This window comes from Ovis aries, chromosome 1 (genome assembly GCF_016772045.2).
Source record: "Ovis aries strain OAR_USU_Benz2616 breed Rambouillet chromosome 1, ARS-UI_Ramb_v3.0, whole genome shotgun sequence".
Lineage (NCBI taxonomy): Eukaryota > Metazoa > Chordata > Mammalia > Artiodactyla > Bovidae > Ovis > Ovis aries.
Genome location: NC_056054.1, coordinates 90,096,911 through 90,124,704, shown reverse-complemented (window position 1 = coordinate 90,124,704; position 27,794 = coordinate 90,096,911). Strand labels below are relative to the sequence as shown.

Sequence of the window (27,794 nt, the reverse complement as noted above, 5' to 3'; positions counted from 1 at the left end):
TGTCATTTTCAAGATCTGTCTATCTTCTATACAGAACAAGCACAGAACAACAAGTCTTATTGGCTATATGGTTTCTCTGCAATGACCTGCTCTGCTATCATAGCAGGAAAGAGTAGTCGCAGACAATAATAAATAAATGAGCATGGTTATATTCCAATAAAACTTTATTTACAAAACAGGTGGTGGACCAGATTTAGTTTGCAGACCCCTGCACTAGGCTCTAAAGAAGCCTTAAGCCATCAAAACTGGCTGCACAGGTCTCCCAAAGACTGATAAGGGCTCCATTCTGTCTCCTCCAAGAAGGACAGAAATCAAGTTTTATTTTAATTATTTTGTGTAGTGCTTTGGTGTTTTGATGTTCTTCTGAATGAGTGATCTCAATCTCCTCTTTTATCCCATCTCCTCTCTTTCTGTGTATACATCTCTAAGTGCTTCCCATTCTTCTTCATTCTGTCCTTTTGAACTTACAGGGTCAAGCGATTTTAGAGTCAGGCTCTTTCACATTCATCCTTGCTAACATTCTGGCTTCTTTTCAGATTCCTCATCTATACTAGGGTAAGAGGCAATGTGCAGTAGGATAAAGAGCACTTGTCTGGATCACTGGGCAGGATCTGCCACCAGCTTGCTGTGTGATTTTGAGCAAATTACCTTACCTCTCTGAGCCTTCCCTTTCTCATCCGTCAAATGAGGGTGTTGGTTAATGATCTCTAAAATCACTCCTAGCTCTAAGACTGTGATTTTAGGAAGTGGCGGCTTCAACTCCAGCCAACTGTCAGGGGCCATTAATTAGGATGTCACTCACCTTAATGAAACTGCCAGGAGCCCACAGAAATTAGCCACATGACCTTCTGCAGTTGGCAACCTTCCTTCCAAAGCTGGGTGGGTAGAGTTACCAGCCAACTTCAGGAAATCTGAGAGCCCATTCCACTTAAGGGAGAAAAGGAACATAAAATGACTCCAGGACCTCTGTGCTCCAGGAAAATTTATTTGCATTTCTATACTGCCATTGAGATAGCTACAAAATGTGCACAAATATTGACTTAGTTGGAAGCAGGATCCAAGGGAGCTTCTGTTGGGAGATGGCATGCTTTTCCGTCTCCACCAGATCCTGTTGTATGGGGCTCTCCTGGCCATATAAAGAATACCCCTCAAAGCCCATCAAATAAACATATGAATGGGTCAAGAGGAAACGGAGGCTTTGAGGAGTTAAAAAAATGAATGAGCAAACTCCAGCATGTGCCAAAGGAAAGCAGTCTTCTCAGAAGCAAGGATGAGCAAGATCAGGGAGGACCAAGGAGCCTGGATGAGGCAGGGGCTGGTGGTGGATGGCAGCTCGGGTATAGTATCATCCCCCAGCTAACAGCCCAGTGGCTGTGGGCAGGAGACTGGAACCTTCTCCCTCCCTCCTGGACACAGTCTCGAGGGATGGGAAGGGAGTAGAGAAGCCCGCATCCTGGCTTTGAGGAGAGCAGGCTCTTACTCTCCCCGACTCAGTTAAAGCTGTCTCATTTGTAGCCTAAATAATTCACTCGCCAATCTCTCAAGGAACATTAGAAGAAAAACAAAACCCGACCCAGCCCTCTAGCTCAGGTTCCCACTGGACTGAAGGCAGGCTGGGAGGCAGACCCAAGCTGCAGAGATGGCCTGCTTTCAAAGGTTCACTGGGGCTGGTAATCTTCCAAAAATTGCCTGGGGCCTGGTTTTGTATAGCCCTTGAACTGAGAATGGTTTTCACATTCTAAAAGGTTTTTTTTTTTTAAAAAAAACAACATGAAACAAAATAAACAACAAAGATGAATATGCCACAGAGACTGTGGCCTGTGAATATTTACTATCCTTTCCAGAAAGTATGCCAATCTCTTAATTCATTCCAAAACCTTGAAGGAAGCAATGACCACCTTTGACCTACTCTTTGACTACCCCACCCTTATGGCCCCACTGTGTGCAGAGAGATTCAAAGTCGTCAGAATTCTGACAGTAACCAGTCTAGCATGAAGCCAGCATCCTTGTTCATCCTGTTACCAAAAGCAATGAAAAGGCAACAACAAGAAGATAAACCCTGGAGTGGGGTGAATGTTCTTGATTTTCCGACATGGGAAGGGAGGGAGAGAGAGTAGCAGGAGGGGCTGAGACTAAGCCCCAACCCTGATTTGTCTTCTCTGAGAGTCAGAATTCAGAATTGTCCCAGCTGGTCTCTACTGACATCCTTCCCCTCAAGGCCCATCACATCCTGCAGTCCTGGTGATCCCAGCCGATCCCAGCTGATGCCAGTAGTCACTGAGGCTGTCTGTGATTTTCTTACTGATGAGACATCCAAGTAATTTGCATCTCTGAGGCCTGTGTATTGGTCATCTCCAAAGTATCTAGGGTGTCAACCTCACTGGCTGACCCTCAGGCCTGGATAGAATCTCTATCCAGACCACCAAGGGCTCCCCTGCTGCCCAGAAGGACCTTAGAAGGAAGAGGACTCTGACCAGCCAGCCCTGGATGCTACCTAGACCCTGTCTTGGAGCCAGAGCCTCTTAGAGGTGCAGACTCCTAAGGACTCTGCAGGAGAGACAGGTTTGAGAGGACAATGAGGCTGCCAGCTCAGAATGCCCACCCGTAACTGGGCTGTCAGGGCTCTGTGTGGAGGTTTTGGGGCCGAGCGCAGAGTGGAGATCCAGTGGCCCCACATCCTGGTGGGTAGATGTTCTGGATTATTTCAGAGAGGAGTCACCTTCGTAAAAGTTCTTGCTCAGAATCATTTTGCTGTCCGGCCAGATCTTTGCAGATTCCTGTTCTTGAGCTAAAAACAGCATGGAAGACCCAGGCTGTAATCCTAATATCCAGGCTAAGTGAAAGGTTAGCAGTCTTAGAGATTTAGGAGCCCAGGCTGTGAGACCTTGGGCCAGTCATCTCATCTCTGTGGGACTCAGTTTTGTCATCTATTGGAATGAGCAAACAAACAAAAACTTGGGGTGCCTGGGTGGGGGTGGTTTTACAGTCCTGTCCAGCCCATACCCAGCATGCCCAAAGCAGGCAAGGCCCCTGCAGAAGCTTTTCAAGAAAGTTGTTTGGCTTCATCTCGGCTTTCCCTTCCCAAGTCAATTCAGTCCCATTCAAATGAGATACAGCTAGTCAGGCATCAGGGGAAAGTTTTCCTTTAGCAGGTCAGCACTTGCTGGGGATTCAGAGGGACATGAAGTAGGGAAGTAGTGGATGGTGAATATGATCTCTTGTCTTTGTGCCCTGTGGCTAGAGGGTGGCCGACAAGCTGTGGGAGTCCCCTCCCCAAACCCAACATGCTCACAGCATATGGTCCAGAAACCACAGTCTGACACCACACACTTTAGTCTAAATTATCGAGATTGCCTTTTGTCAGCTCTCCAACTTGACTGAACATTCCTTAAGGGTAGGGATTGTATCTTGACCTTCTTCCGTCTCCCAGGAGAGCCCAGCATCACAGGTATGTGACTGGAGATGGGCCTGAAGATATGAGGTCTGGACCTGCTGAGAAGTCTGACTGCAATGCCCCGGAAAGAGTCCTGTGTACTGGGCACAGGATATGGGTCCTGGTAAGCAAATCCCAATATTTGCTGGCTGATATCTGGACACCTTTCTCTCGTCCGTGGCTCAATCAAGCTGTCAGGTCACGACCCCAAGAGCTATCGTGTCACCTAGAGAGCAAGTGATGCAAGAAGGTTAAAGAAGGGAATGCTTGTGCCATCCCAGCATGCCAGAGATTCCCCTGGATATGCAGGTCATGTAGAGGTCATTGCTGCTGATTCCTTCCCCTGAAGCAGTCCAGACTGGGAAAGCACAGCCTGGTGACCCAGGCAAACTTAAATCACTCACATGTCACTGCTGTTTTCTTCAAAGTAGCTAACAAACGGCAAGCACAGTGATCTACAGGCTACAAACCCAAATCTATAAACTAGTGACCAACGTCAGAAGCTCTGGGGTGGGTCTCTTCTAGTCTTAAATCTACTCAGCATGACTGTGTCCCTTGCATGCCTGAAGATAGACTTTAGGTCTGGCCACACCTTACTTTGCTGTGGCTCCTGTTCAATGCCCTGTGAAAATGTTGCTCTCTTCAGAACTCCAGAGCCGGCTTTTCCTTCTCTGTTGTCTTGTTTGCATGTTTGTTTGCTGGGTGTGATGGCGAAGAGGGAAGACAGAAGGCAGAGTTCTGGCCTCCCCCGCAGTGTCACTCATCTATAGACATGGCTGTGACGGAGTGATACAACTAATTAACTGTGCCACACATGGAACTGCTAAGAGTTCAATAAAATTTTAATGATCCCTTGCTCTGTGGGGCGGGCAGCAAACCATGAAAATAACCACCCTCTCCGGTGGTGTCAGCACAGCAATTCAACCAGAGGAAGGCAGGTGTCAGCTGTAAGGAGTGAATCATGGGAGCGTGGAGTGGGGCCTGTGGCAGGGGCGGGTGGGAAGAATGTCCACTGCAGAGATTCCACTTGGAATTATCAAGATTATTTCCTTAATTCTCTACTTTGTTCTAAGGACCTGACATTTTCTGGGAGGAAAACTCACTCAAGGCAGAGGGGGGAACCAAGGCTTAGAGAGCAATGGAATCTGCCCAGAAGGACATGCATGCATGCGTGCCTGCTAAGTTGCTTCAGTCTAACTCTTCGCAACACTGTGGACTGTAGCCTGTCACGCTCCTCTGTCCATGGGATTTTCCAGACAAGAGAATCCTGAAGAGGGTTGCCATTCCCTCCTCCAGGGGATCTTCCCAACCCAGGGATTGAAACTGCACCAGAAGGACACACTGGATTTCAAATCCAGAAGACCTGACTCCAGTCCCCAAAGTCTAGACAAATCCAGCAGAGACGGCCATGCAATGAGCCCAGAGGGTCTGCTGCTCTGGCTGTGGGAAACAAGCATCCTAGATCCCAGGGCTCTGTGCCCCTTGTCCCACCCCCTGTGAAGGCGGAAGAGCAGGGGTGGGATGCAGTGTCCACCCCTGGATACCTTAGTGGTTCTGACTTTGTGTCCACTGCTGCAACTCCACCCCGACAGGTCCGGGAGCACTTTACACTCCTCCCCTGGCAGGCAGGGCTCCATGTGACACCACCACTTCTGCAGGATTATGGAGGCTGTGGGAGCAGGAGGCAGTGAGGGCAGATCTAAGGTCTCTGCATGCAGTGGTGGGGAGGGGGGCTGGTCTGTGCAGAATGAAGGGCACGTTCCCACACACCATGGCTCTGAGCCCCGCATTTCTCTTGTCTTTCCTGACTCTAAGCTGCCTGCAAGGCAGTATTCAGGCTGAGGCCTGGGGACACAACCACACCAACCTCAAGCCTACTGACCTTCCATCTCACCAAAGCCAGGGTAGGGTGACGGGGGAGTGGTCTCTAAGGCAACCCTTGATTTGAGCCACCTGGTTAATAGCAGAGAGGCAGAGCCTTTGACATACACTTTAGGATAAGTGAGCAAGTGTGCAAGTCATCTGAGGGGGCCACAGGCCAGGAGTGCACAAGTAGGCACATGTGTGTGAGAGGGAGGGAGAGAGCACAAGTGGGTGTGTTTATAGTGCTGCCAAGTGAGCATTAAAAAAAAATGAACACAGGCAGGGCTGCGGGAAAGGCATGAATAGGAAGGAATCCACTGCTGAGCGAAGTGTGTGGAGGGTAAAGGCGGGCTTGAGGGTGAGAGGAGCTGTTAGAGGCCTGGGAAGGAGCCGTGGGTGAAGAAGTCAGCGTCTGCAGGAGTGGGTGTGAAGTGATGAGCCTGCCGGAAGGCTGAGAGGATCCACCTGAGGAAATGGATCCGGGCCCATGTCAGGCAGTAGGTGCGGTCTGGAGGGAGGGCATGCGCACATGACGGCACTTTCCTCACCTCTCGGATGGGGATGGTCACATCTGTGCCCCTCCCCCCCCCAGGGGGCCCCTTCATTTGAGACTCCCAGGGTGAAAGCCCTGAGATGGGCATGAAATTGTATCCCCAGCAGATGGCGAAGCCTGGACAGACCTTCTTATCTCTCTGACCAGGCCCTCCCCGCTGGGTCCCAGCTTCTCACTCACCGTCCACACAGGAGGGCTTTGCCCGGGTGGTGCCGGCCACCTGGCCGGAAAAGCAAGAGCATTTAACGGTCTGGGAGCGCTCCTCGATGTGGTTCCGGTTACAGCAGCGGTGGGTGGCGATCACCTCGCAGGTGCCCTGCTTCACGGGGACTGCAGGGGCCAGCACAGATCCAGATCCGGTGGCCAGCCCAGGCCAGCGACCCTCCTCCCCTTTCCCGCAACTCCATGCCCTCAGCCCCTCCTCCTCCTCCCAGCTCGGGGCAGGGGTAGGTAAGAGATTTCCAATTGCAGGGGAGGAGGAAGTGGATGAAATCTCCCTGCCACATCCCAGGGCTCCTGTCCTTCCTTCCTCCCCAGCGAGGCTACACTCATCACCCTGGCAGAGTCTAGCCCTTGCACAGGAGAAAGATGGAGTCCACACCAGCCCCCACCTCCTGGCCTCCTCCGGGTGAGGCCAAGGGCCTCAGGGCTTACAATGCGTGGGGGAGGATGATCCGCTTACACAGCTTTAGCCATCCCAGAAGGAAAACCACAGAATTAGGCCAGGAGGCTAGACTTAAGCCCTGACCCGGGGGCTCCTCTCCCTGCAGAACACCTTCCGGGCTGGAAGGGAAGGCGAGAATGGGTCTAGTGGTGACTTCTCGGGCTGGGATAGCAGAGAGGGCAGAGTTCCCGGGTAAAGAACAGGTGCCAGAACCCCTAGAATCTGAGGGCGTTACTCTGCCCCAGAGATCCGCCTGCTGTGGAACGGGGTGGGGTGGTTAGTGTCCAGATTTCCAGACATCCTGGAAAATCACGTGCCCCCAGGGGTCGGTCCCACCGCCTCCCCCAAACCTGTGGGAGTTGGCGGCTGCAAGGAAGCTGAGGCCAGGCGGGTCCACAGCCAGGCCAGGCAAAGTGCCAGCAGCCAGCCACCCGTGTTCCAGGTTTGCGTGGCCCTCTCACGCATCCTGCAGAAAGAAGCACATGCCCTGCTTGACTCCAGGCAGGAGCCACCCCCCCACCCACCCCCAGTGCCCAGTCCCAGCACCGCCGTGCCACATGCTCTGGGGAGCACAGAGGGGGGCAAGACCCCCACTTTGTCCCCAGGCAGCCCTCGGCCTAGCACACACTCACTGTAGAAAGCAGTGAGTGCCGGAGTAGGAAAGGGGAGTAGGAGAGGACACGTTCTGTTGGGAATAGCATGGAAAGCTCTGTGGGAGAGGACACTTAGGAAGTGTCTTAAAGAATGATGTGGACATGGTCCCATGGAAGGCTGTGACATGGGAGGGATAATAATGCTAACTCCCATGTGTTGAGCACCTGACCCACATACTCTGCAACCATGCTCTTGAATCCTTCACAACTGTCCTACAATGTAGAATTATTTGTACCCATTTTATAGATGAGCAAACTGATACTCAGAAAAGTCTGGACACAATCTAAACAACCATCAATAAAGGACTGGCAAAATACATTGCGGGCAATCTGTGCAAATACAGTCCCATACAGAAAGCTGTTAAAGAATGAGAAAATGCTGTATGTACTGAGGCATGCAACGGTCTCCAAGGATAACCCATCATTTAGGGGGGAAAAAAAGCAAAGTGCAGGGTGATGTGTGTTCAATGTGTAAAAGGGAGGGATTATATATGTTGCTCAAATATAAGTAAGCTAGCTCACTCTGGAAAATGTACCAAAAGACCCTAATAACATTGTTTGCCACCAAGAAGAGAAAGTAGTGGTCTGAGAAACTGGTTGACTGAGAAGCAAAGGGAGAAAAGACATTTTTTCTTCCTATTGCTCTTTAATCTTTTGGATTCTGAACCATAGGAATCTGCTAGCAATTCAACTTAAACAAAAATTAAATATAAAAAGGAAGAAATGGAATGGGGGCTCAGAGAAGTCAAATAACTTGCCCAAGGCCAGGCAGCATGTGGATCGAAAAGCCCTGAGCCCAGAAACCTGCCCTGTTTCCATTGGACCACTTTGTTTTTGCTCTCTTCCCTTTCCTTCTCCTCCTTCATCCTTGTTGGTTCACATCTCCCAAATCTTTCCCAGACAATGGAATAGAAATGGAGGGAATCCCAGGGAAGCAGAGGCACAGAGCAGCTGGGAGACACCAAGCGCAGAAGAGGCCTGAACCACCCTTTCTGCTGCACTGCTGGTCCCTTGGGGCATCAAGGGCTCCCTCAGGTGCCAGCTTGGTGCTGGGAACACCAGAGGCCAAACCAGGAGACTCAGTTGCTCCCCTGCTCCTTCTGGAAACAGTGATTGATCTATGTCTACCCATGTGCCACCCCCCAACTCCCCCTCTTCAACTCACCTTTTTGGAACCCTTTAACTTCTGTCTGTTCATCCACTGGCTTCAGACTCTACCTAGACAAGCAGGGGAGATTCTTGTGCTTTGCAAGGGACAGAGGGAGCCTGCGGCCCTCCATGGGGTGGAAGAGGGCCTGGGTGAGGGCTAGTGGGTGGACTGGGCACTGAAGTAGAACCTAATTCTGAGGCTGTTCCCCAAGGTGCCAGGACAGGGGATAAAGTACCTCCTCTGCCTTGGGAATTCGCCGAGGGCCTTGCAGAGTAGGGTGGTAAGCCTGAAAAGAGAAGTGGGAGATGGTAGGAGGTGTCTACGAACCAACGCTGCTGGGGAGAGGCTCCTGAGAGTAACAGCCCCGAGGTACTGAATCCTCTTTGCTGCCCCCTCCCCTCATCCTGCTTCGCACCTGCTTCCTGGACTTCCCAGGAGCCGGCTCAGCTCACCCCCATTCCCCCTCCAGGTTTCTGAGCCCCAGAGGCTTCAGCTCCAAAGGTCTGTTTAAGACCTCCCCTCTCTCAGCCTCTAAAGGGAGGTGGAACTGGGGCAGGTCAGATGGTGGGGCTCAAGGAGGACGGAGAGCCTCCTGTTGTGGCTCCCCAAGAGTGAGAGCCCAGAAGGGACTGTGGGGGCAGATGGAGGAAGTGGTGCCAAGCCCCCCTGGAATAGGTGTGCTCCAAAAGCAAGGAGATTCTAGAAGCACCTCTTTCCTGAGTTGGTATCTTTTCTCCCCGCCCTCTTCGGGAATATTTGTTTTGATAATTACAAAGGCAGCCCCCACATCCCATTTCTCTCTGAGCTGCCACATCCTCCAATCTAACGTTTTCATCTCTCTTAATGAACCTCAAAATCCAAAAGACCTAGGAGTGTATTAGGTGGGTTCTCTGGCATTCTATTCCCTCCCTTAGAGAGAGCTAGAGAGAGAAGCTTCTGGGACTTGCTCTCGGGCTTCCACACACCTGCCTCAGTTTCCCAAGCTGTTTCCCCCAAGCCCCTGCATGCCAGCATAGGGTTGAGACTGTGAACTACAAGATCCACCTTTCCCCACCTCTCCCGCCCCACGCCGACTCAGTCCTCCCAATTCTGAGCCCCCAAGTCTAGGACCTACCTGCCCCAGGCAGTGCCAGCTGGTTCTACCGGCCTGAGGTTCTCTTCACCTCTGAGCCCAGGATGGAGACCCGAAAGGGGGACTGAGGCCAGCTCGGGTGCTGTCTAGTCCGGAGCTCTGTTCCCCTCACCAAGTTGCTGTGGGGCTCTGGTCAAAGTGGCATCACGGTCAGGCGGGGCCCGCTCCGGGCACCGGGGAGTTCCGGGCCCGCCCGGCCAGCTCTGCAGAGCTCAGCCGGCGTCCCTTTGATGCTCCCGCCCGCAGGCTGGGGAAGTACGCGGCCGCCGCCGCCGCCGCCGCCGCCGCCTCCTCGCCCGGGGCCGCTCTCGCTTCCCCAGCCCAGAGCGGTTGTCGCCTCCGCCTCCCGCGCCCGCCCGGCGGGCACAGCGACCCCTGGCGGTCGAGGCAAGACCAAGGAAGAGGGGAAAAGGAGCCAGTCCCGCAATGCGGTCCCTGGTGTAGGCTGGGGTAATTCAGAGAGGTCCCTCAAAACTCTGGACGTCTTAGAGCTTGGGGTGCGGGTGCTGAGTGTGAGGAAAGCTCAGGCACTCAGAGACTTTGGGCCTTGAAGATTTCCGAACTTGCACTGTCTAATAAGGTAACCATTAGTCGTATGTGATTGTTTAAATCTAAATATAATTTTCTCATTTACACTCATGACATTTAAAGTGCTCAGTTGCCACATGTAGCTAGGGACTACTGCATTGGGCAGAAAAGATATAGAACATTCCCACACTGCACAAAATTCTATTTGACAGTGTTCTTCTGGATAGATATGTTATCCCTTCCGTGTTAAAATGTTAAAAATCCAGGAGGAAATAACAAACGATCTCTGCTTCAGGAGTGGTGTCCTCTGGGGCAGGAAGAACCAGGAGAGGTATGAGGGTAGGAGCCCAGCAGGCAGGAGGGCTTTGGTAGGCCTGTAGGTGACCTCAACTTGGGAACTCTTGAGACCCAGTTTCTTCATCACTGTAAAAACCGCAATGTAATTGCCATTGTACAGTGTATAATTCATTACAGGTGATCTGGACGCGAAAGTATTAGACAAATGAGAGAGGGAAGTGGTGGTTGGTGTGTGAATTTGCCTCTTAATTGAAGGCTATTCCTCCTAGTTAAAGAGGGCTTTCGGGTTGGAGTAATGGGGAGGGCAGAGGCAAGGGGAAGAAGCCCAGTTCTGGACTCTGAGCCATTGCATGTGGCCCAGGACAGAGGGACTTCTCTTAAGGAAGCCCAGTTCCCACCCCTAGCCGAGGCCTTGCACACTCCTGGCAGGACCAGCCTCTGAACAGTTCTCAGCAGAGAAGAATAACCTACACGATTGCTTCTTCCCACTGCATGCCTGCTTTTCCCTTTCACTCTGTGCTGCCTTGGGGATGAACAGAGGTGGTGACCTTCTCACCAGGTTCTGGGGCAGTCTGAGGATGGAGGAGGTGTGATGATGCCAGGAATAGCTGGTGAGAGATTCAGGGAGAGGAGATCCTTAGGATTTGGGTATGGTCAGAAGGCTGTTCTGAAGCCCAAGGAAACTGTTGACATCCCTGTTGACCATCTGGTGCTGAAACTAGGAGGTCTTTGGGCCCTGGCTCTGTAGCCCACTTGCAGTCACATCATGATGGATGTTGTGAAGAGCAAGAATTACGGAGCTGAGGGGAAAAAAAGGAATTACGGAGCTGAGTGACACAGAGAAGTGGTAAGCAAACTGTCCCAGAAACACTGAATAATAAAAATAGCCAGGATGTTGTATTTTTTTCTTCTGTCTTTAGCTTGCTGTAGCTGTTTATGCCATTTATCTGTGAGCTCATTTCAGTTTTTCTCAAACAGGAGGGAAATATCCTTAGCAGCAGCAGCAAGTCCTTTATCTCCATCTGCCTTGCCACTCTGTGTGCCTTGGGTCTGACTTTTGTGTTCTCTTTTCTTGTGACTTCTTTTTTATTTCTCTCTGCCCAGGGTGTAGGTGTAATTACAGAAGTCTACCAACCTGAATGACCATTGTGATATTTTTATTTGGAAGCTACCAGGAAAGTCACCCCTTCTGGGGCTACAGGGTAGCCAGGAACAGAGTCGTGGTCAGGAAGCACCCACCAGACAGTCCAGAGGTGGAATACCCATCATGAACTGGGTGCCAGTGACCTCTGAGGACTACCCTAACTTGCATTAGGACCTTAAGGGCCTTGTCCCCATTTGAACCATGCATGGGGAAGGAGGTGTCTCTGGAAGCCCAATCAATTCCCAGGCTTAGGGACCATAGCTCTTTCAGCAGCCTGTCTGTACTGCCCTCCCCTCTCAGCTAGGCACTTAGCCTGGCCTCTGTCTCCCCCCGGTGGCAGTCACAGAAGTTGTGCACCTGGATTGCTCTCAGTCTCTGTGTTAAGAGAAAGAGGGTGAGAGAAAAGGAACCCCCACTTTTCTGCTCTTCACCTATCTCTTCTTAACTCTTCTTCTCTGATCTAGATTCTTAAGATAGTATCAGTTTAGGTGGTTGGGAAATGGACACAGGCATAAATTTCACACTGGGTGGTTGACCTCCTGGAATAAGTCATGTAAAATAACAGGAGCGTCCAGACATGCCTCATCCATAAAAAGAACATAACAAAAACCTAGGTAGGGTTAGTGTGCAGTGTAAAGGGCCTGAAGTACAGAAAGCGCTTTGCAGAGGGACCATTATGTAGTTAGTCCTCAATAAATGGTAGTCATTGTTGTTATTCTTACTACCTAATTCTGTGGTAAAGAAAGAAAGTGAAGTTGCTCAGTCATGTCCGACTCTTTGTAACCCTATGGACTGTAGCCTACCAGGCTCCTCTGTCCATGGAATTTTCCAGGCAAGAGTACTGGAGTGGGTTGCCATTTCCTTCTCCAGGGGATCTTCCCAACCCAGGGATCGAACCCAGGTCTCCCGCATTGCAGGCAGACGCTTTACCATCTGAACCACCAGGGAAGGTGTTTTAAATATGGAAATATGGGAAGAAATTGGGTCCTGAAGAAAAATGGAGTGGCAACCGCTCTGACGGATCTAGAGGTGGTCTTCACGGGGAACAGTGCCTCTAGGAATCCAGGAACTTATCCAGCTCCCCAGTGCAGGATGACTGGCTCCAGCCTGCCTTGTTACCATCTCCACAGCAACCCAGCAACAGTTCGCTCGCCCTCATTCTCACTCTGGCAGACCAAGCCAGAGGTGTTATCACACCAGAGCTTCACACCCATAGGTCTTTGATGGAAGTCATCAGCTCCACCAACCTCTGGGCAGGCTGGCCACAACGAACCGAGGTCGAGGAGACACCACCTTCCCGTCACAATGGGGAAGTTCTAGCTGATGTCTAATGTAGAGCAAGGCTGAAGTAAGATTTCCTTCTCTCTGTTCCCTCCCTACAACAGCAGACCCTTCTTCCCCTAAAAAACGGAGGCGGGAGAAGCCGGACGGGGCGGGTAGAGGCCACTAGCCCGCGGGGCGGGTCCGGGAGCCGGGAAGTTTTGCCGGGGACCTGCCTGGGGGCGGGGAGCCAATGGAGGGACCGAACCGACCAGAGCGAGCACCGCCCCTCGCGAGCCCTAGGGGGCGGGGCCTGCTCTGGGGCGGGGCCACGGCCGAGGGCGGGGCAGGGAGGCAGCATGCTAAACCGGGTGCGCTCGGCCGTGGCGCACCTGGTGAGCTCTGGGGGCGCCCCGCCTTCGCGCCCCAAGTCGCCAGACCTGCCCAACGCGACCTCGGCGCCACCCGCTGCCCCTCCACAAGCTCCTAGGAGTCCTCCGGCCAGGGCTGGGAGCGGGGGTGCGGCTCCAGCGAGGACAGTAGAGGCTCGAGCAAGCTTCTCCCGACCGACTTTTCTGCAGCTGAGCCCCGGGGGGCTGCGACGCGCCGACGACCACGCTGGCCGGGCTGTGCAAAGCCCACCGGACACCGGCCGTCGCCTGCCTTGGAGCACGGGCTACGCCGAGTGAGCGCCCCCAGGGGCACCCTAACCAGGATGGGACTCCCCCTCCCAACCTCCTCCCCACCTCGGCATTCCCGGCCCTGGGATGCATCCCCCTCGCCGCGCTCGGTGCCAGGGGGCTCCCTTTTCCCAGGACCTTTGCTTTCCCTGGGCTTCGGGCCGCACCCGCTCCCAGCCCTTTCTCAAGTCGGGTGCAGCTTTTTCTCAGGATCTTCTAGCTCCCTGACTGTCCTCACCCGCGCCGCTTCAGAACCTTGTTCTCTCCCAGAGCCGGGAGGGCGAAGGGCCCGTGAGCGATGAGTTGGCCAGTTCTCAGCCGCGGCCCCGTAGTTTAGCGGCCAAGACAGGGGAGGTGTCAAGGGCCGGGGGTCCCTTGTAACATAGGAGATGGCAGCTGGAAAAATTCGTTGGGCTTCCCGACCCCAGCGCCCCAGTTCCCTGTCCCTCTTACCGTTCCCCTCCCCCTCCACACCCAGAAATAGCCCTCGACACCAGGCTGCCGCCGGCTTTCCCAGGGGCGGAAGGTAGGGGGCGGGGGGCGCCCGGGGGAAGCGGGAGGGCCCCCTTGAACACCCTTTGGTGGGTGGACTTGCCCTGGCCAGGCAAGGAAGTGGACCCTCGGGCCAGAGCGGTCAGAGTGGCAGGAGCAGCCGGCTTGCTCCAAGGCCACCTGGGTTTTGTTTGTCTGTCTGTATGTCATGAGGGATCTTAGTTCCCTGACCAGAGATACGGGATTGGAGGTGAAAGCACCTAACCACTGGACCGCCAGGGAATTCCCATAGGGCCCGTGGATTTTTAATGCATCTGCTGGGAAAGCAGAGCACTTAGGAAGCTGAGGGTGCCCAGGGGCTGAGGGTGGTGGCTGGCGGACCTGTGGCCCCACTATCAGCTCCTTTAACTTCCTATTTGGAAAGAGTTTGGGGTTGTGTGGCTCCAGCACAGTCCATGGGGTCTTCCACTCCTACCCTATTTCAATTCCTCTTTCCTGATATGGGCTGGTACACTTACTCTTTGCCAAAGCAGCAGAAACTGGGACTTCCATGTTAAGACGCCAAGCTTCCAACACAGGGCGCTCAGGTTCCATCCCTGATTGGGAAACTAAGACCCCCACAAGCAGTCAAAAAACAAAAACAAAAAAAACAAAGCAGCAGAAACTTTCACTGGATGATTTTAGGATAAAGGTGGGTGTACTTGTGAGGGTAGGGTGGGGTCTTGTGGATAGGGCACTAGAACAGTTTGGGGGGAGGTGCACCAGGGTGGATGTAGGATCTTGGCAAGCCAGGAATTAAAACCTCCTCCCCTTCATCCAGGCCTTCCCCCAGTAGCACCATCAGGATGTCCCCTTAGCCAGAGGTGGGAGGACTGAGGTGGGAAAGTGCTGCTGTGGCTGTGGCCTTTCTAGAAGCGGTGGAGCCTGACACCCAGACTGTACTCCTTGTGACTTGCCCTGCCTCCCTTCTCCTCCTCCCTCTGGCCTGGTTCCCAGGTGGCTGTGACCTTTCTCAGCTTGGCCAGCAGGCCAGAGAGGGTATGTGTGTCTAAGGTGGGAGTTATTCCAGGACCTGGCCTGGTATCCAACCTGATGTGGTCACTCTGGCCTGATAGGGTCATCAACGCTGGCAAGAGCCGGCACAATGAGGACCAGGCTTGCTGTGAAGTGGTGTATGTGGAAGGCCGGAGGAGTGTTTCAGGGGCACCTAGGGAGCCTAGCCGAGGCCAGGTAAGCCCCCCACCCCCTTTCCTAGCCTCCAGAGACATGGGAGACACCTCTCCCCAGGGATTCTAGGCATTTAGTTTTTCATCTGAGCCACGCAATACCTCCTAAATCACTAGCTTTCTGCCTATGGCACAGAACCTTTATCTGACATTGTTCAGTTAGATTCTACCATGTCAGTATGAATATTTAGTTTTCCACCTAAAATGTAGATGCTCATGTATTTATTGATAATTTAAATAATTACCATTGCTTATGTTTGCATCTTTATCCTTTGACTCTTTTGATACTTTGCTTTTAGACACATTGTAGGCCCTTGGTGAATGAATGAATAAATCTAATTTGCCTTTAATACCAAACTCTGACTTCCTTTCTGATGTTTATATGGATGCCCAGAGTCTTGCTTTTCTCCCTGCATAAAACACACACACACACACACACACACACACACACACACACACTCACTCACTCACTCACCTCCAACTTTTCCTTCCCCAGGGACTCTGCTTCTACTACTGGGGTCTGTTTGACGGGCATGCAGGGGGCGGGGCTGCTGAAATGGCCTCTAGGCTTCTGCATCGCCACATTCGGGAGCAGCTAAAAGACCTGGTAGAGATACTCCAGGACCCCTTACCGCCCCCCCTCTGCCTCCCGTCCACCCCGGGGGCTCCAGGTTCCTCTGATTCCTCTCAGTTGGTTGGTCCTCAATCCTGCTGGTCTTCACAGAAGGAAGTGACTCATGAGAGCCTGGTAGTGGGTGCCATTGAGAATGCCTTCCAGCTCATGGTAAGTGGGTGGCCCAGGCCAAGGGCCTGCCAGGCTAACACTCTGGTCAACTATGTATAGGAGTCAGGTGGCCTGAGGAGGTGACTCTGAGAACCCATAACAGCTTCGAAAACCTGAGCAGAACTTGGTTCAGAGGCGGGGAGGGAGGGTGTGTTATACAGATGTCTTCCTTCCTCTCCACCAGTGTGGCTGGCCTGGGCCAGTTTATTTCTGCAGATGTGGGCCGGGTGGCTGTGTGTATTGAGTCTCTTCTTCATCCACCCCGCTTTGACCCTTCCTCATATGGCAGGATGGGCAGATGGCCCGGGAGCGGCGTGGCCAACAAGTGGAAGGGGGCTGCTGTGCACTGGTTGTGGTCTACTTGCTAGGCAAGGTGTACGTGGCCAACGCAGGTGACAGCAGGTATGAGGTGGGAGCTTTTAAAAAGGCTGTGGGTGGGGCGGGGGGGGGGGCGGTCAACTTTCTGGGATGGAGGAATAGAAGAGAATGAAGTGGTGGGTGTTAAAAATCAGACTAGACTGGGTCAGGAGGGATCACAGACAAGGAATGGCTTGAAGTAACTATGAGGGGAAAAAAATGAGGTCTGGGTGAGGGGCTGTGAGGGCAGGCCTTGTCTTTTTGGAATTCTTCATGTGAGGGTGCTGAGGAGAGCCAAGTCCAAATCTTTTCTTTCTCTGGGCAGAGCCATCATTGTCCGGAATGGTGAAGTCATTCCAATGTCCCGGGAGTTCACCCCGGAGACTGAGCGCCAGCGTCTTCAGCTGCTTGTAAGTAAGAACCAAACCCTCTGCTCTCATTCCTTGTGGAATCTTGTGCCTCTCTGTACTGCCAGGTCCCAAGGACTCTCCCACCCCCACCATACAGACAGACAGCTCCTTACTGGAGCTTACTGGGAAGGCCCCTTCACAGACTAAGGAGTGCCGGGCTGGGCTGGAGTGGAGGACACAACAGGAAGGAACATGGGCTGCCCCAAAGCTCCCACTGTGGCCTCCACTGAGGAAGGAAGTGCAGTCAGAGGTGGGGAAAGGAAACAGCAAGGCCCCTAAGGAACAGGATGGCTTGGTGCTTTAAAGCAATGGCTTAGGAGCTGGGCTGCCAAGCCTTGGTTTCAGGACTTTGCTAATTGTGTGATCTTTGACAACTCCCTTAGCTTCTCCATGCATCAGGAGTTCCTACCTTAAAGGCTGTTATGAGGGTAAATGAGTTAGTATATGTTAATATGAGAACAGTACATGTTACAGAGTAAACTCCACTTAAAGTAAAAAGTGTTAGTCATTCAGTCATGTCCAACTCTTTGGGACCCCGTGGACTGTAGCCCACCAGGCTCTTCTGTCCATGGGATTCTCCAGGCAAGAATACTGGAGTGGGTTGCCATTTCCTTCTCCAGGGGATCTTCCTGACCCAGGGATTGAACCCAGGTCTCCCACCCGAACTCCACTTAAGGGTCTGCTATAATTAACATCATCTGTACACCAGGATGTCCTGTAAACCTAATGCCCCCTGGCCCTCTGCTCTCTCTGGTCACTCCCAATCCCAGGGCTTCCTGAAACCAGAGCTGCTGGGTGGTGAATTCACCCACCTCGAGTTCCCCCGCAGAGTTCAGCCTAAGGAGCTGGGGCAGAGGATGCTGTACCGGGACCAGAACATGACTGGCTGGTAACACTTCCCTCAGAGCTGGGGCCCATTTCCATGGCAACACAACCAGTCCATGGCCAGCAGCAAGGTGGACGCTGGAGGCCGGGCTAGGCTGGGAGTTGGGGGGTGTGTGCCCCTTCTTAAGGGGTTTGTATAAGGGGTGTGGCTCCTAGGGGAGAGGGGCTTTGATGCCTGGGTGATGCCTCCTCTACTCCCCCTCCCCAGGGCCTACAAAAAGATCGAGCTGGAGGATCTCAGGTTTCCTCTGGTCTGTGGGGAGGGCAAAAAGGTAAACTCCATGGTAGAGGCGGGAGAGGGCAGGAGGACCCACCACAACTTGTCTAGGGAGGTGGAGGTTCTACCTGAGGGTCGGGGTGGAGAGGGTCCATGGTCCCAGAGACTCGGGAGAGGGCTAGAGCAGCACCCCCTCCTCATTTTCTTTAGGCTCGAGTGATGGCCACCATTGGGGTGACCCGGGGCTTGGGAGACCACAACCTCAGGGTCTGCAGTTCCACCCTGCCCATCAAGCCCTTCCTCTCCTGTTTCCCTGAGGTGAGCTGCACGGGCACCTCCTTAGCCATGCCCTCCCTCCTCTGGGGGTCTTGGGCTAGCTTTTACCCGAGGTTGCTTTATCACCAGGCTCCCTCTGTACCCTCTTGCCCCACCAGGTGCGAGTGTATGACCTGACGCAGTACGAGCACTGTCCAGATGACGTGCTAGTCCTGGGAACAGATGGGCTGTGGGACGTCACCAGTGACTGTGAGGTAGCTGCCACTGTGGACAGGGTGCTGTCAGCCTATGAGCCCAATGACCCCAGCAGGTAGGGGTTGTATGGTGGCAAGGGGATGACGATGGGGAAGGAAGGGACAAGGGAAGCGATGCTGGGAGACCCACGTGAGGGCCTGTGTACCCACCTTCCCATAGACGTGTTGGTACATGAATGTGCACATGTGCTCCTGGCAGGTACACAGCTCTGGCCCAAGCTCTGGTCCTGGGGGCCCGGGGCACACCCCGGGACCGTGGTTGGCGTCTCCCCAACAACAAGCTGGGTTCCGGGGATGATATCTCAGTCTTCGTCATCCCCCTGGGAGGGCCAGGCAGTTACTCCTGAGAGGCTCAAGCCCTGAACCTCCCACCACCATCCCAGCCTCTCCATGCTTATGCCTCTCCCAACCCAAATTCTGAAGTTGTCTCCCCCACCTTCTTTAGTGGCAACTTAACTGAAGAAGGGGTGCCAGTTAGATCTACAGTTATAGCTCTTGGCAAATAAACCAGATGAATAAAGATGTGTGTCTTTATTTACTTTGACTTAAAACTGAAGTTTTAAGTCTTTGGGGTGGTGGAAAGAATGCCAGAAGAGCCCTAAAAATGTAATGTTCCTAGGCTCTTTGCTCTGCTCTTCCTACTCCACACACTCTCATCCTGTTCTGTGACTTCATCCTAGAGCTGGTGTCTTCCAAGGCACCCTTTCCAGTCCAGACTTTTCCTGAACCTTAGACCTACATATCCCAGTGGTCTTCCAAACATCCCCTTGATATCCCACAAGCACTTCAACTCAACATTCCTCCAAATGAATCCATCATTTCTCCCACAAATACATCCTTCTCCTGGCTCTATCTCAGGGGGCACCAGCTCAGCTACTCAAATTAGAATTCTTGGAGCTGATCACCTTTGGTTTCTCTTTCTCCCTCATCAAGCTAACCAATCATAAAGTATTGATGATTAAATATTTAAAAACATATTTCTATTAGGTGGCCCAGTGGTAAAGAATCCACCTGCCAATACAGGAGACACAAGAGATGTGGGTTCCATCCCTGGGTCTGATCCCTGGGTCAAGAAAAGCCCCTGGAGAAGGAAGGAAATGGCAACCCACTCCAGTATTCTTGCCTGGGAAATCCCATGGACAGAGGAGCCTGACGGGCTACACTCCATGGGGCTGCAAAGAGTCAGACACGACTGAATGACTGAGCACACACACAAAGTCACTACTGTAGTCCTTTAGTATACAAGCCTCCTAACTTACCTGCTGATTTCATTCCCAAGCCACTTCCCTGTTTACCCAGTAAAGATTACACACAGCAGCCAAGGAGCCATTTCTACCACGTGAATCTAAGTTGGTGATTCCTCTGAGAGAGCACTTCAGTGGCTCCTTACTGCACCTAGACCAAAATGGACACTCAGCTAACCCTAACCCTCAGCTCTTGATGGGGCCACTGCTTCCTTCTCCAGTCCTGTCTTTCTCCACCACCACCCTCTTGGGATTTCCACAACTCTGTGGGTCTAGCGTAGCTCCAACACATTTAAAATCAATGCATCACTGCAACTTGAACACTTCTGTTCTTCCACAGCCCATGCATGCCTGCACTACAGTGCTCGCCTCTTGTACTGTAACTGTCTATATGAGGACTTGGTACAGAGTAGCAGTGAAGTAGCAGGGGGCTGAAAGTCCTGCTGTTTGGTCCTGGTGCCAAAAATCCAACTAAGAAGTGTGCAATCTCTCTGAGCCTCAACTTGCTTTTTGGAAAAATGGGCATTACAGTACTACCTCACAAGGTGGTTATAGGACTAAAGTAGTTCATGTATGCATAGCCCGGTCTGTGTAATAAGGGTTCAATAACTATTACTTATCTTTAATTTGTCTGTATTCTGGATTTAGATCACAAGTTCTTTGAAGATAGAAACTGATCTGAACTGAGTACATAGCTAGGTCTATTGAGCCACTTAAGAGGATTGGGACCAAACTGCTGTGGACCTCAGTTTCCTCATTTAGCAGATGTGTGGGTTGCTTGTCAGATCTTTAAAGTCTGTATGACTTGTAACATTCATTCATTCAGCAAATATTTGTTGAAAACCTATTACGTGCCACACATTGTGCCAGAAAGTGAGAAGGGACAGAGTGAAGGATCACAGTGGGCAGCAGGGAGAGAGACCAGCTTTGGAGCCAGACAGGCCTGACTCTCTGAGATTTTGCTCTGCCATGTACATATGGCAAAATTTGGACAAGTCACTGACTTCTTGAGCCTCAGTTTCCTTACAGGTAAAAGGGGATGTGTATACTTAACCCAAAAATCTGTGATGACTATTAGAAGCTATGTAGTGTGCCCTGCACAAGCTAATAAAATGTAAGTAGACTCCTCATCCTCCATTCACTTCCTCATGTACCTTTCAGGGAAAAAGATACACGTTTTGGTAAATACTCAACACACAAGTCAAAGCAAGCTAGGTGTCCCTGTGCTACGTGTGAACTGTGCTCTGTCCTGTCTGGCTCTTTGTAACCCCATGGACTGTAGCCCACCAGACTCCTCTGTCCATGGGATTTCCCCAAGCAAGAATACTACAGTGGGTTACCATTTCCTCCTTCAGGGGATCTTCCTGACCTAGGGATTGAACCGGCCTCTCCTGCCTGTGTCTCCTGCATTGGCAGGCGAATTCTTTATCACTTGAGCCACCTGCGAGGCCTCTAGAGCACCTGGGAGGTGTCCCTAGAAGCACAGAAATAAGACAGTGCAGGTGGGAACTGAATTCTTAGCTGGGGAATCCAGAAAGATTTCCAAGAATGCCCTTTGAAGGATGGGTAGGAGTTGGAAATTCCGGGTAGGGAGATGGAAGGTAATTGCAAGGTGGAACCAAGTGCCCCTGAATCTCAAAGGTTCTGAAAGGTCTCCGAGGCTGGGGGATGATGCTGGGCTGTACTTACTGCGCAAAGATTCTAAGAGGGTGGGGATTTCCCGCAGCCCCTTCCTCCGGCGTCCCCGAAGCCGCTTTTCCCAGTCCCGCCTCCCACGGGACACCACCCAGGTGGTGTAGGCGCGGGTGGCCGCTCAGCCACGGGAGGGCAGCAGCGGCCCTTTCCTGACCCCACCCCGGGCGCCTCTCAACTTTCCCGACGCCGGTCCGCCCGTAAGAGCTGGAAGGTGGCGCTGAGGCAGAGTCCTCCCGGGTCCAGTTCGCCGCGCCTAGCCCCGCCGCCCGCTCCTCCGCAGTCCAGGCATCTCCCGGACCCCGCGGGCCAGCGCCGGGCTACCGCCTGGGGCCGCGGGCGGGGGCCGGGGGCGGGCGGAGCCGAGAGCCGCCCGGCCCGCCCCTCCCGGCCAGTCGCCCCTCCCCGCCGCGGCGCTGGAGGAGGGCGGGGCGGCGGGGCCCCGCGGGTCACTCTGCCTCCCGCACCCGCAGCGCAGCTGGAAGCGGCGGAGCGGAAGGTACCCGGGTTGGGGCTGTGGGCGGCGGAGTCCTGGGCATTGGTCCCCGGCAGAGCACTTTCCCTCTTCTCCAACTTGGCTGGAGCTCGGGGCGCCGGCCGGGGAGGGGCTTTGGCCCGAGCGCGGGCCCCTTCCCTCCCCTCGTACGCGGCGTCTGGGCGGCGCGGGGATCCGGACGGCTGGGCCTCTCCCTGCCCTCCTGGGCTACTGTGGGGGGCGCCGGGAATTGTCCCGCAGGGCCTCTCGCCTCTAGGTGTCCGAGTCGAAGTCCGTTCCCTTCTCTCGGCTTCCCAGAACCTGCTTGGCAGGGCGAGGAGGAGAGGGGGCAACTTGGGTCTCCGCGAGGGAGCTCCCGCGCAGATGCTCAGCTCCCAAGTCTGGCGGCCCGCGGTGGACCTTGGCTGGGGTGTGAGTTGGGGCCCGAGTCCGGCTTGAGGTGGGAATTCCCCCCCGCCGGGCCTGTGAAGTGGCAGGAATAAGGGTGGGGTGTGACCGCGGGGGCTGCCACTGCTCCGGGGTCTGGACCTCGCCCAGGATGGTTTCTGGAGCCGGCCTGGAGTGGAGGTACGGGAAATTGGGAAGGATCCAAGCCGTTTGTGTGTGTGCGTGTGTGCTGGAAAGCTTGAGATGATTGAGGAGCTGTTTCATCCCAGGGAAGGCCCCAGGAGTTCGACTCATACCACGTCCTGTGGGGTTTGGTTGCCCCTCTTGAAGTCAGTGGGGCAGTTCCTCAGGGGTTGCCTCTCACAGGGAGCTGTTGTCCTTGCTGTCTTGGCCTTGGGCCTGGTGTCTTGGCCTGGCCTGGGTCTAGGACCCCTCTGAGCTTGAAGGGAAAGTGTTAAATGAGCTAGGGGAGGGTGTGCTCCAGATCATTCCAGCATGCCCCTGCCCTGGAGTTCTGGCCTCTGACCTGCACCATCTGGTGCTACCTAAACTGCCCTGCTGGAGTGGGAGAGGGCAGTGGCAAACTCAGAGCTAGGCAACTGGTATTCACCCTGGTGGTGAATGCCCTCCATCTGTCCATCAACGCTGCCTGTGCCAGGTTGGGGCTACTGCAGCCTGTCTTCCCTCAGTTGGACCAATGGACTTGTGGGAATGTGAGAGGGAGTTGGTCACTTGGGTAGAATTTTCAGGAGACCCCCTTTTCTGAAGGATGGTTTCCATTTGTGGAGGAAATCAGCTGGCAGGGTGAATGCCTTCTTGCTTGCCTTTTGGGATATCAGAAAGCCCCTGTTGTGGTGTTAGAGAGTGGCTGTGCGCTCAGCTCCTATAAATTCCATCTGATTCACATCCGCTTCCCCTCATCCCAGTGTTGTGCCTGTGTGTGTAGAGGGGAGGGAGGCCACCCGGGATCCCACTGTTGAAGAGAACTTGCCTTGGGCTGTAATATTCGCTTCCAAAAAGGCAGACCAGGGCTGGGCTGTGAGGTGGTGGTGGTGGTGTGTGGGGAGTGAGGGAGCTCAGCCTAGTTTGACAGGATGTGGGACTGAGAGAAAAAGCCAGGTTTGGGGCCGAGATCAGATTACCGTCCCCTTCTTTCTTAACCACTCCCTGTGTGGCTGGCGCTGGAATTGGCCTTCATTTGTCTCCCTTTTGGAGTTCCTCCCAGCGCCGGCTCCAGCTCCCGCTCCTCCCCACAGCCTCAACTTCATCTCAGGCCCGAAGCCCGCCCTCTCTTCCTCCCAGGCTGGGGGCCTGGGAACTCCAGCCGGCTGGAGGTCAGCTCCTCTCCCCAGGGAAGGAGGAAGTGAGGCTCAGCTTCAGGGGCAAAAAGAAGCTGGCAAGGTGTGATGAACTGTGCAGCTGCCCTTCGGTGTGTGTTGGGGGCAGGGGACACATGGAAACCCCGGGAAGCTGACTCCTGGCCCTGAGTCACAGGGAGGGGTGGGCAGGGCCTCAGGGTGAGCTGGACAGAGAGGAGGAAGGGGCCGTCCCAGGGAGTGGGTGGAGGTGATTCCCTAGTGGATTATTCTCGGTCGCTCTGCTGCCGTAGATGTGTGGCTCCCTACAGTGTGGTCATTGTCCCCTGCCTGGGGCTGAGTGACCCAGTGTTGCTGCCAGGCTCAGGAGGAAGGGGGAGGCAGGCAGCCTGCCCAAGTGTGGGCTGTGGGCACTGCCTGGACTGAGCCTCCTTTGTGTACGCGGGGCCCTGGGGACTGGGATGGGGTGGGCCAGGGAAGCTGGCTGGCCGCTGCTGCTGCCCTCCGTCTGGGTTCCCCTTGCTCTGCTCTCCTTCCCACCTCTGGGGTGATAATGTAGAAAAGCAACAGACTCTAGTCACACAGCCCTACTCTGAGGGCCTTCTCTGCCATGACTCCGAATTCCTCTTAGCTTCCATGAGTCTCACTTTCCTAGTTTGTCAAAACAGGGAAGCTCACTACCTTCTAGGCTTCTGGGGACAGAGGGAGTGATTTTTGTCAAAATGTCCAACGTAGAACCTAGCACCTGCTGTTTGGTCGCAAGGATGTATTGGACTGTTTTGTGACCCCATGGACTATAGCCCGCCAGGCTCCTCTGTCTACTCCTACCTCTGGAGTAGGTAGCCACTTCCTTCTGCAGGGGATCTTCCTGACCCAGGGATCAAACCCGAGTCTCCTGCATTGCAGGCAGATTCTTTACCACTGAACCACCTGGGAAGCCCTACCTGGCGTCTAGGTTATGATAAATAGTCTTTCCTTACCCACCCGTATCAGTCGAACTCTTTGTTTTGCAGTGGGCAGGCATGATTTGTGCTGAGTGAGGGACAATGTGTTCCAGATTGGACCTTTGTAATTATTAATCTTTTGAAAGTATTGAAATCCTGGTAACAAATAAGTCCGACTTTAAACTCTGATATGTAGAATGGATAAAAACTGGCTTTTCTGGAGATACCCCTGGTTCCTGAGCACCCACCCTTCAAGGTGTTCAGGGGCCCACAGTTGGTGAGTGGATTAGATTAGAACTCATGCTTTCCTGGCTCCGAAGTGGGTGGTTCTTCTTGTGTATTCTACTTGTGCATTCTAACCTATGGGGGAGACCTGTCCCTGACCTTGAGATTAGGAATTTCAAGCTCAGTTGCCTGAACAATTGGTTCTTGGCAAGAACATGCCTGAGCAAGCTCCTTTCCTCCCTCTCTCCCCTCCTTTTGTCGGATGCCTCGGTTTCCAGAGAGGTCTTGGGGGCCCCAGAGAAGTGTTTTTGGATTCACTGGCTTTTCCCAACATCCCTGCTGCCTCTTCCCTGCCAGCCCTGACCATGGCTGCCATCCGAAAGAAGCTGGTGATCGTGGGGGATGGGGCCTGTGGGAAGACCTGCCTTCTCATCGTCTTCAGCAAGGACCAGTTCCCAGAGGTCTACGTCCCTACTGTCTTTGAGAACTACATCGCAGACATAGAGGTGGATGGCAAGCAGGTAAAGGCTAACAGCCCCCTTCCCGTCTCACCTTGGAACCCCACCAGCCGCCATCACTTAGGGACCTAGAATGTCTGTCCTTACCACCTACCCATGTCCTGGTTTTACTCTCCCTGCTGGAACCAGTGAAAGTTAGGAAGTAAAGTTGCAGTTTTAGAAAATCCGGATAGCCTCCTGGTTTTTTTAACACACTGGCTCGGTAATCGGGCCAATTCCTTTGCCTCTGGGCTTAAGTTCCCCCAAATGTAAAATGGGGAAATGGTAAGGTCTTCTTCAGAGTGTTTTTATGAAGATTAATTAAAATAGTGGTGCTCACAATGGCAACTCAAACTGCACAAAGATCAGTTTGTCTCAGGATTTAAAAGACTCACCTTATTTGTGTTGTGTGACAAGGATGAGCCCTGTCCCTGGCACACAGTAGGTGCTCAATAGGCAGACGCTCAGTGAACCTAAGGGATGGTGATTTCGGAGAGGGCCTCTGGGTGGCGAGGCTGTGTGTGACTGGGGCCCTCAGGCTGGCTAAGCACTGGTTCTGTGTGTCAGGTGGAGCTGGCTCTGTGGGACACAGCAGGGCAGGAAGACTATGATCGCCTGCGGCCTCTCTCCTACCCGGACACTGACGTCATCCTCATGTGCTTCTCCATCGACAGCCCCGACAGTCTGGGTGAGGGTGTTGGAAGGAGGGGACTGAGAACCTCTTGGAACCAACCAGAGGGAGCTCTTGCCTAGGCTCCTCTCAGTCATCTTCAGAGGCTGTGGGGGTGGGTACTGGGGAGACCCTTTAGCCTCTGTGGTAACTCCGGCCCTCGGAGGACTTGGGAACATGTGTACTGTGATGGGGAGGGGTTTTGAGCTGTGAAAGGGACTCTCATGCTGAAGAGCCTCTAAGACTCGGCCATGGGGAAGATAGGACTCAGGGGGAGCCTTCTAGCCTAAGTGGAGGCACAAACTTAGGTTTATCTATCGTCCACTGTTGGGACATGTCTATGCAGAAAACATTCCTGAGAAGTGGACCCCAGAAGTGAAGCACTTCTGCCCCAATGTGCCTATCATCCTGGTGGGGAATAAGAAGGACCTGAGGCAAGATGAGCATACTCGGAGAGAGCTGGCCAAGATGAAGCAGGTGGGTGCCACCGCCAGGCTGGGGCCCCTTGCAGAGGAAGGCACCCCCTGGGGGCGTGCAGGCTGGTAAAGGAGCCTCCCTCCTACTGACTGTGTTAGAGGTGATGGTGGGGTCCACTTCCTACCCCCTTGCATCTGCACCTTGGTGAGAGAACCAGTGATATTTGATGAAAGTGATGTGGGCAAAGTGACTTGTCTAAGGTCACTTGGCGTTTTGTCTGTTGTCCAGTTTAGCATCGGGGCTATTAAGATGAGTAAGAAAACTGGCACCCTCAGGGAACTGGGTTCCTACAGTAGATGCTTTGCTTGGGGTCACCTGGGTTCACATCAGGTGTGAACTGATGGGGGCATGGGACGGGGAGGGTGTTGGAAGCGGTTGGGGAAGGCCAGGCCCAGACAGGGAGCTGGCTAATTTGTGCACCTAGAAGTGGCTTTCCAGCCATAGGATGAGTTAATTAGGATGAGCTGCCAGGATAGGAATATGGACAATAGAATGAAAAGAATACTTTGAGGATAATTATGGCAAGATTTTAAACTGGGGACAGATATGGTCAGGTCAGCATGTTAGAAAAATGATTCTGGCAGCCGTAGAGGATGGATTGGAAGAAGGTGAGAATGGAGGCAGGGAGGTGAGTCAGGAGACCGTAGATCTGCATTCAGTCAAGAGAAGGGAGTACCGTAGGATATAGGGCTGGCTGGTAGAAATTTGAAGGTAAACATGAGTCTTGGGTTTCTTGCTTAGAAGTTGCCCATGGTGGCTGAGGCTTGGGTGCTTCGAGGGAAGGGGGCTGGAGTAATTATTTTAGTTGTAAATACAGATGAGGTGCACCTAACCAGCAGCTTTCTTTGACCACTGTCTGTCTACCTTCCCAGGAACCTGTTCGATCTGAGGAAGGCCGGGACATGGCGAACCGGATCAGTGCCTTTGGCTACCTTGAGTGCTCAGCCAAAACCAAGGAGGGGGTGCGGGAGGTATTTGAGATGGCCACTAGGGCTGGCCTTCAGGTCCGCAAGAATAAGCGCCGGAGGGGCTGCCCCATTCTCTGAGATCCCCAAGACCTCCCCTCCTTCCTTCAGGGGGTTGCAGAAACTCCCTCTGTCCTCTGTGACCCCAGTGTATCAGGGATCCTTGAAGGCTCCCTTTCCCAATTCCCTCCTGCCCAGGACTGCATTGAGTTTCCCCAGCCCTGACAGTGGTGGCCGTAGGCACACCCCCTCCCACAAGCACCCTGGGAAGAGGGGTACATCCTGCCCCTCAGAGCACAGCCCCTCCTCCTGTTGCCTCCATCCTGGGGTGGGGCTCTTGGTCCCTTTGGCCTTCCCCAGAGGATCATCACACCAGCACTTTATACACTTCCTACTCACAACAGATCTGGGGTAGGGGACTTGGCAGGTGTAACCGAGTCCCAGGCCCCTGGTGTTTCTGCTTTGGGCAGGAGCCTTGTCTCTGGCTATTCTCAGTGTGGGGCATGAATAAAGGCCACAGGCTCCAAAATGTGTGTCTGTCTTCCTGTCTTTCTCTTCAGGTCCCTGTCTTAGCTGTGAGCCTGGAGTCCCATCTCTCTTGAGGTGCTCACCAGGGGCCAGTC

At 53.5% G+C, this 27,794-nt stretch overlaps 3 protein-coding genes across 14 annotated transcripts; 2 read left to right on the top strand and 1 right to left on the bottom strand.

Moving 5' to 3' along the window:
* Positions 1 to 146: 146 nt before the first annotated feature.
* TAFA3 (TAFA chemokine like family member 3) lies at positions 147 to 9,766 on the bottom strand. 5 transcript variants are annotated; one of them, XM_012178747.4, is made up of 7 exons: positions 9,431 to 9,766; positions 8,552 to 8,602; positions 8,332 to 8,384; positions 6,864 to 6,979; positions 6,030 to 6,179; positions 4,978 to 5,102; positions 147 to 3,659 (listed from the first exon to the last, which is right to left on the bottom strand). In XM_012178747.4, exons 4-7 carry the CDS (start codon positions 6,976 to 6,978, stop codon positions 3,648 to 3,650), a joined length of 402 nt encoding a protein of 133 aa, XP_012034137.1. In that variant the 5' UTR covers position 6,979; positions 8,332 to 8,384; positions 8,552 to 8,602; positions 9,431 to 9,766; the 3' UTR covers positions 147 to 3,647. The 5 variants fall into 5 exon arrangements, with proteins under 5 accessions (XP_012034137.1, XP_042108523.1, XP_042108533.1 ...); XM_042252589.2 differs by lacking the exon at positions 147 to 3,659 and adding an exon at positions 4,253 to 4,414; XM_042252599.2 differs by lacking the exon at positions 147 to 3,659 and adding an exon at positions 4,253 to 4,378.
* A 3,236-nt stretch (positions 9,767 to 13,002) lies between these two features.
* Positions 13,003 to 27,704, top strand: PPM1J (protein phosphatase, Mg2+/Mn2+ dependent 1J). 2 transcript variants are annotated; one of them, XM_042252585.2, is made up of 11 exons: positions 13,003 to 13,362; positions 14,965 to 15,079; positions 15,572 to 15,859; positions 16,149 to 16,261; positions 16,542 to 16,626; positions 17,397 to 17,515; positions 17,720 to 17,783; positions 17,939 to 18,046; positions 18,163 to 18,258; positions 18,458 to 21,693; positions 24,920 to 27,704. In XM_042252585.2, exons 1-10 carry the CDS (start codon positions 13,037 to 13,039, stop codon positions 18,554 to 18,556), a joined length of 1,413 nt encoding a protein of 470 aa, XP_042108519.1. In that variant the 5' UTR covers positions 13,003 to 13,036; the 3' UTR covers positions 18,557 to 21,693; positions 24,920 to 27,704. The 2 variants fall into 2 exon arrangements, with proteins under 2 accessions (XP_042108519.1, XP_027829018.1); XM_027973217.3 differs by having other exon boundaries at positions 18,163 to 18,314.
* Positions 21,646 to 27,704, top strand: RHOC (ras homolog family member C). 7 transcript variants are annotated; one of them, XM_027973200.2, is made up of 5 exons: positions 21,646 to 21,693; positions 24,920 to 25,083; positions 25,627 to 25,747; positions 26,076 to 26,206; positions 27,079 to 27,704. In XM_027973200.2, the coding sequence occupies exons 2-5, from the start codon at positions 24,928 to 24,930 to the stop codon at positions 27,250 to 27,252; spliced, it is 582 nt and encodes a 193-aa protein (XP_027829001.1). In that variant the 5' UTR covers positions 21,646 to 21,693; positions 24,920 to 24,927; the 3' UTR covers positions 27,253 to 27,704. The 7 variants fall into 7 exon arrangements, with proteins under 7 accessions (XP_027829001.1, XP_042108503.1, XP_060268774.1 ...); XM_042252569.1 differs by having other exon boundaries at positions 24,841 to 25,083; XM_060412791.1 differs by having other exon boundaries at positions 21,646 to 22,101.
* Positions 27,705 to 27,794: the final 90 nt, after the last annotated feature.

What these genes read in the sequence shown, in the direction of transcription:
- TAFA3 (XM_060412753.1), bottom strand. Translation starts at nt 6,978, where the DNA reads ATGCGTGAGAGGGCCACGCAAACCTGGAACACGGGTGGCTGGCTGCTG. An exon ending in GCAGCCGCCAACTCCCACAG is followed by an intron (nt 6,180 to 6,863) that starts GTTTGGGGGAGG and finishes TGGCCCCTGCAG; the next exon opens with TCCCCGTGAAGCAGGGCACC. An exon ending in AAAGCCCTCCTGTGTGGACG is followed by an intron (nt 5,103 to 6,029) that starts GTGAGTGAGAAG and finishes CTGCTCCCACAG; the next exon opens with CCTCCATAATCCTGCAGAAG.
- PPM1J (XM_027973217.3), top strand. Translation starts at nt 13,037, where the DNA reads ATGCTAAACCGGGTGCGCTCGGCCGTGGCGCACCTGGTGAGCTCTGGG. An exon ending in AGAATGCCTTCCAGCTCATG is followed by an intron (nt 15,860 to 16,148) that starts GTAAGTGGGTGG and finishes CTCATATGGCAG; the next exon opens with GATGGGCAGATGGCCCGGGA. An exon ending in GAGCCCAATGACCCCAGCAG is followed by an intron (nt 18,315 to 18,457) that starts GTAGGGGTTGTA and finishes TGCTCCTGGCAG; the next exon opens with GTACACAGCTCTGGCCCAAG.
- RHOC (XM_027973200.2), top strand. Translation starts at nt 24,928, where the DNA reads ATGGCTGCCATCCGAAAGAAGCTGGTGATCGTGGGGGATGGGGCCTGT. An exon ending in CGACAGCCCCGACAGTCTGG is followed by an intron (nt 25,748 to 26,075) that starts GTGAGGGTGTTG and finishes ATGTCTATGCAG; the next exon opens with AAAACATTCCTGAGAAGTGG. An exon ending in AGCTGGCCAAGATGAAGCAG is followed by an intron (nt 26,207 to 27,078) that starts GTGGGTGCCACC and finishes CTACCTTCCCAG; the next exon opens with GAACCTGTTCGATCTGAGGA.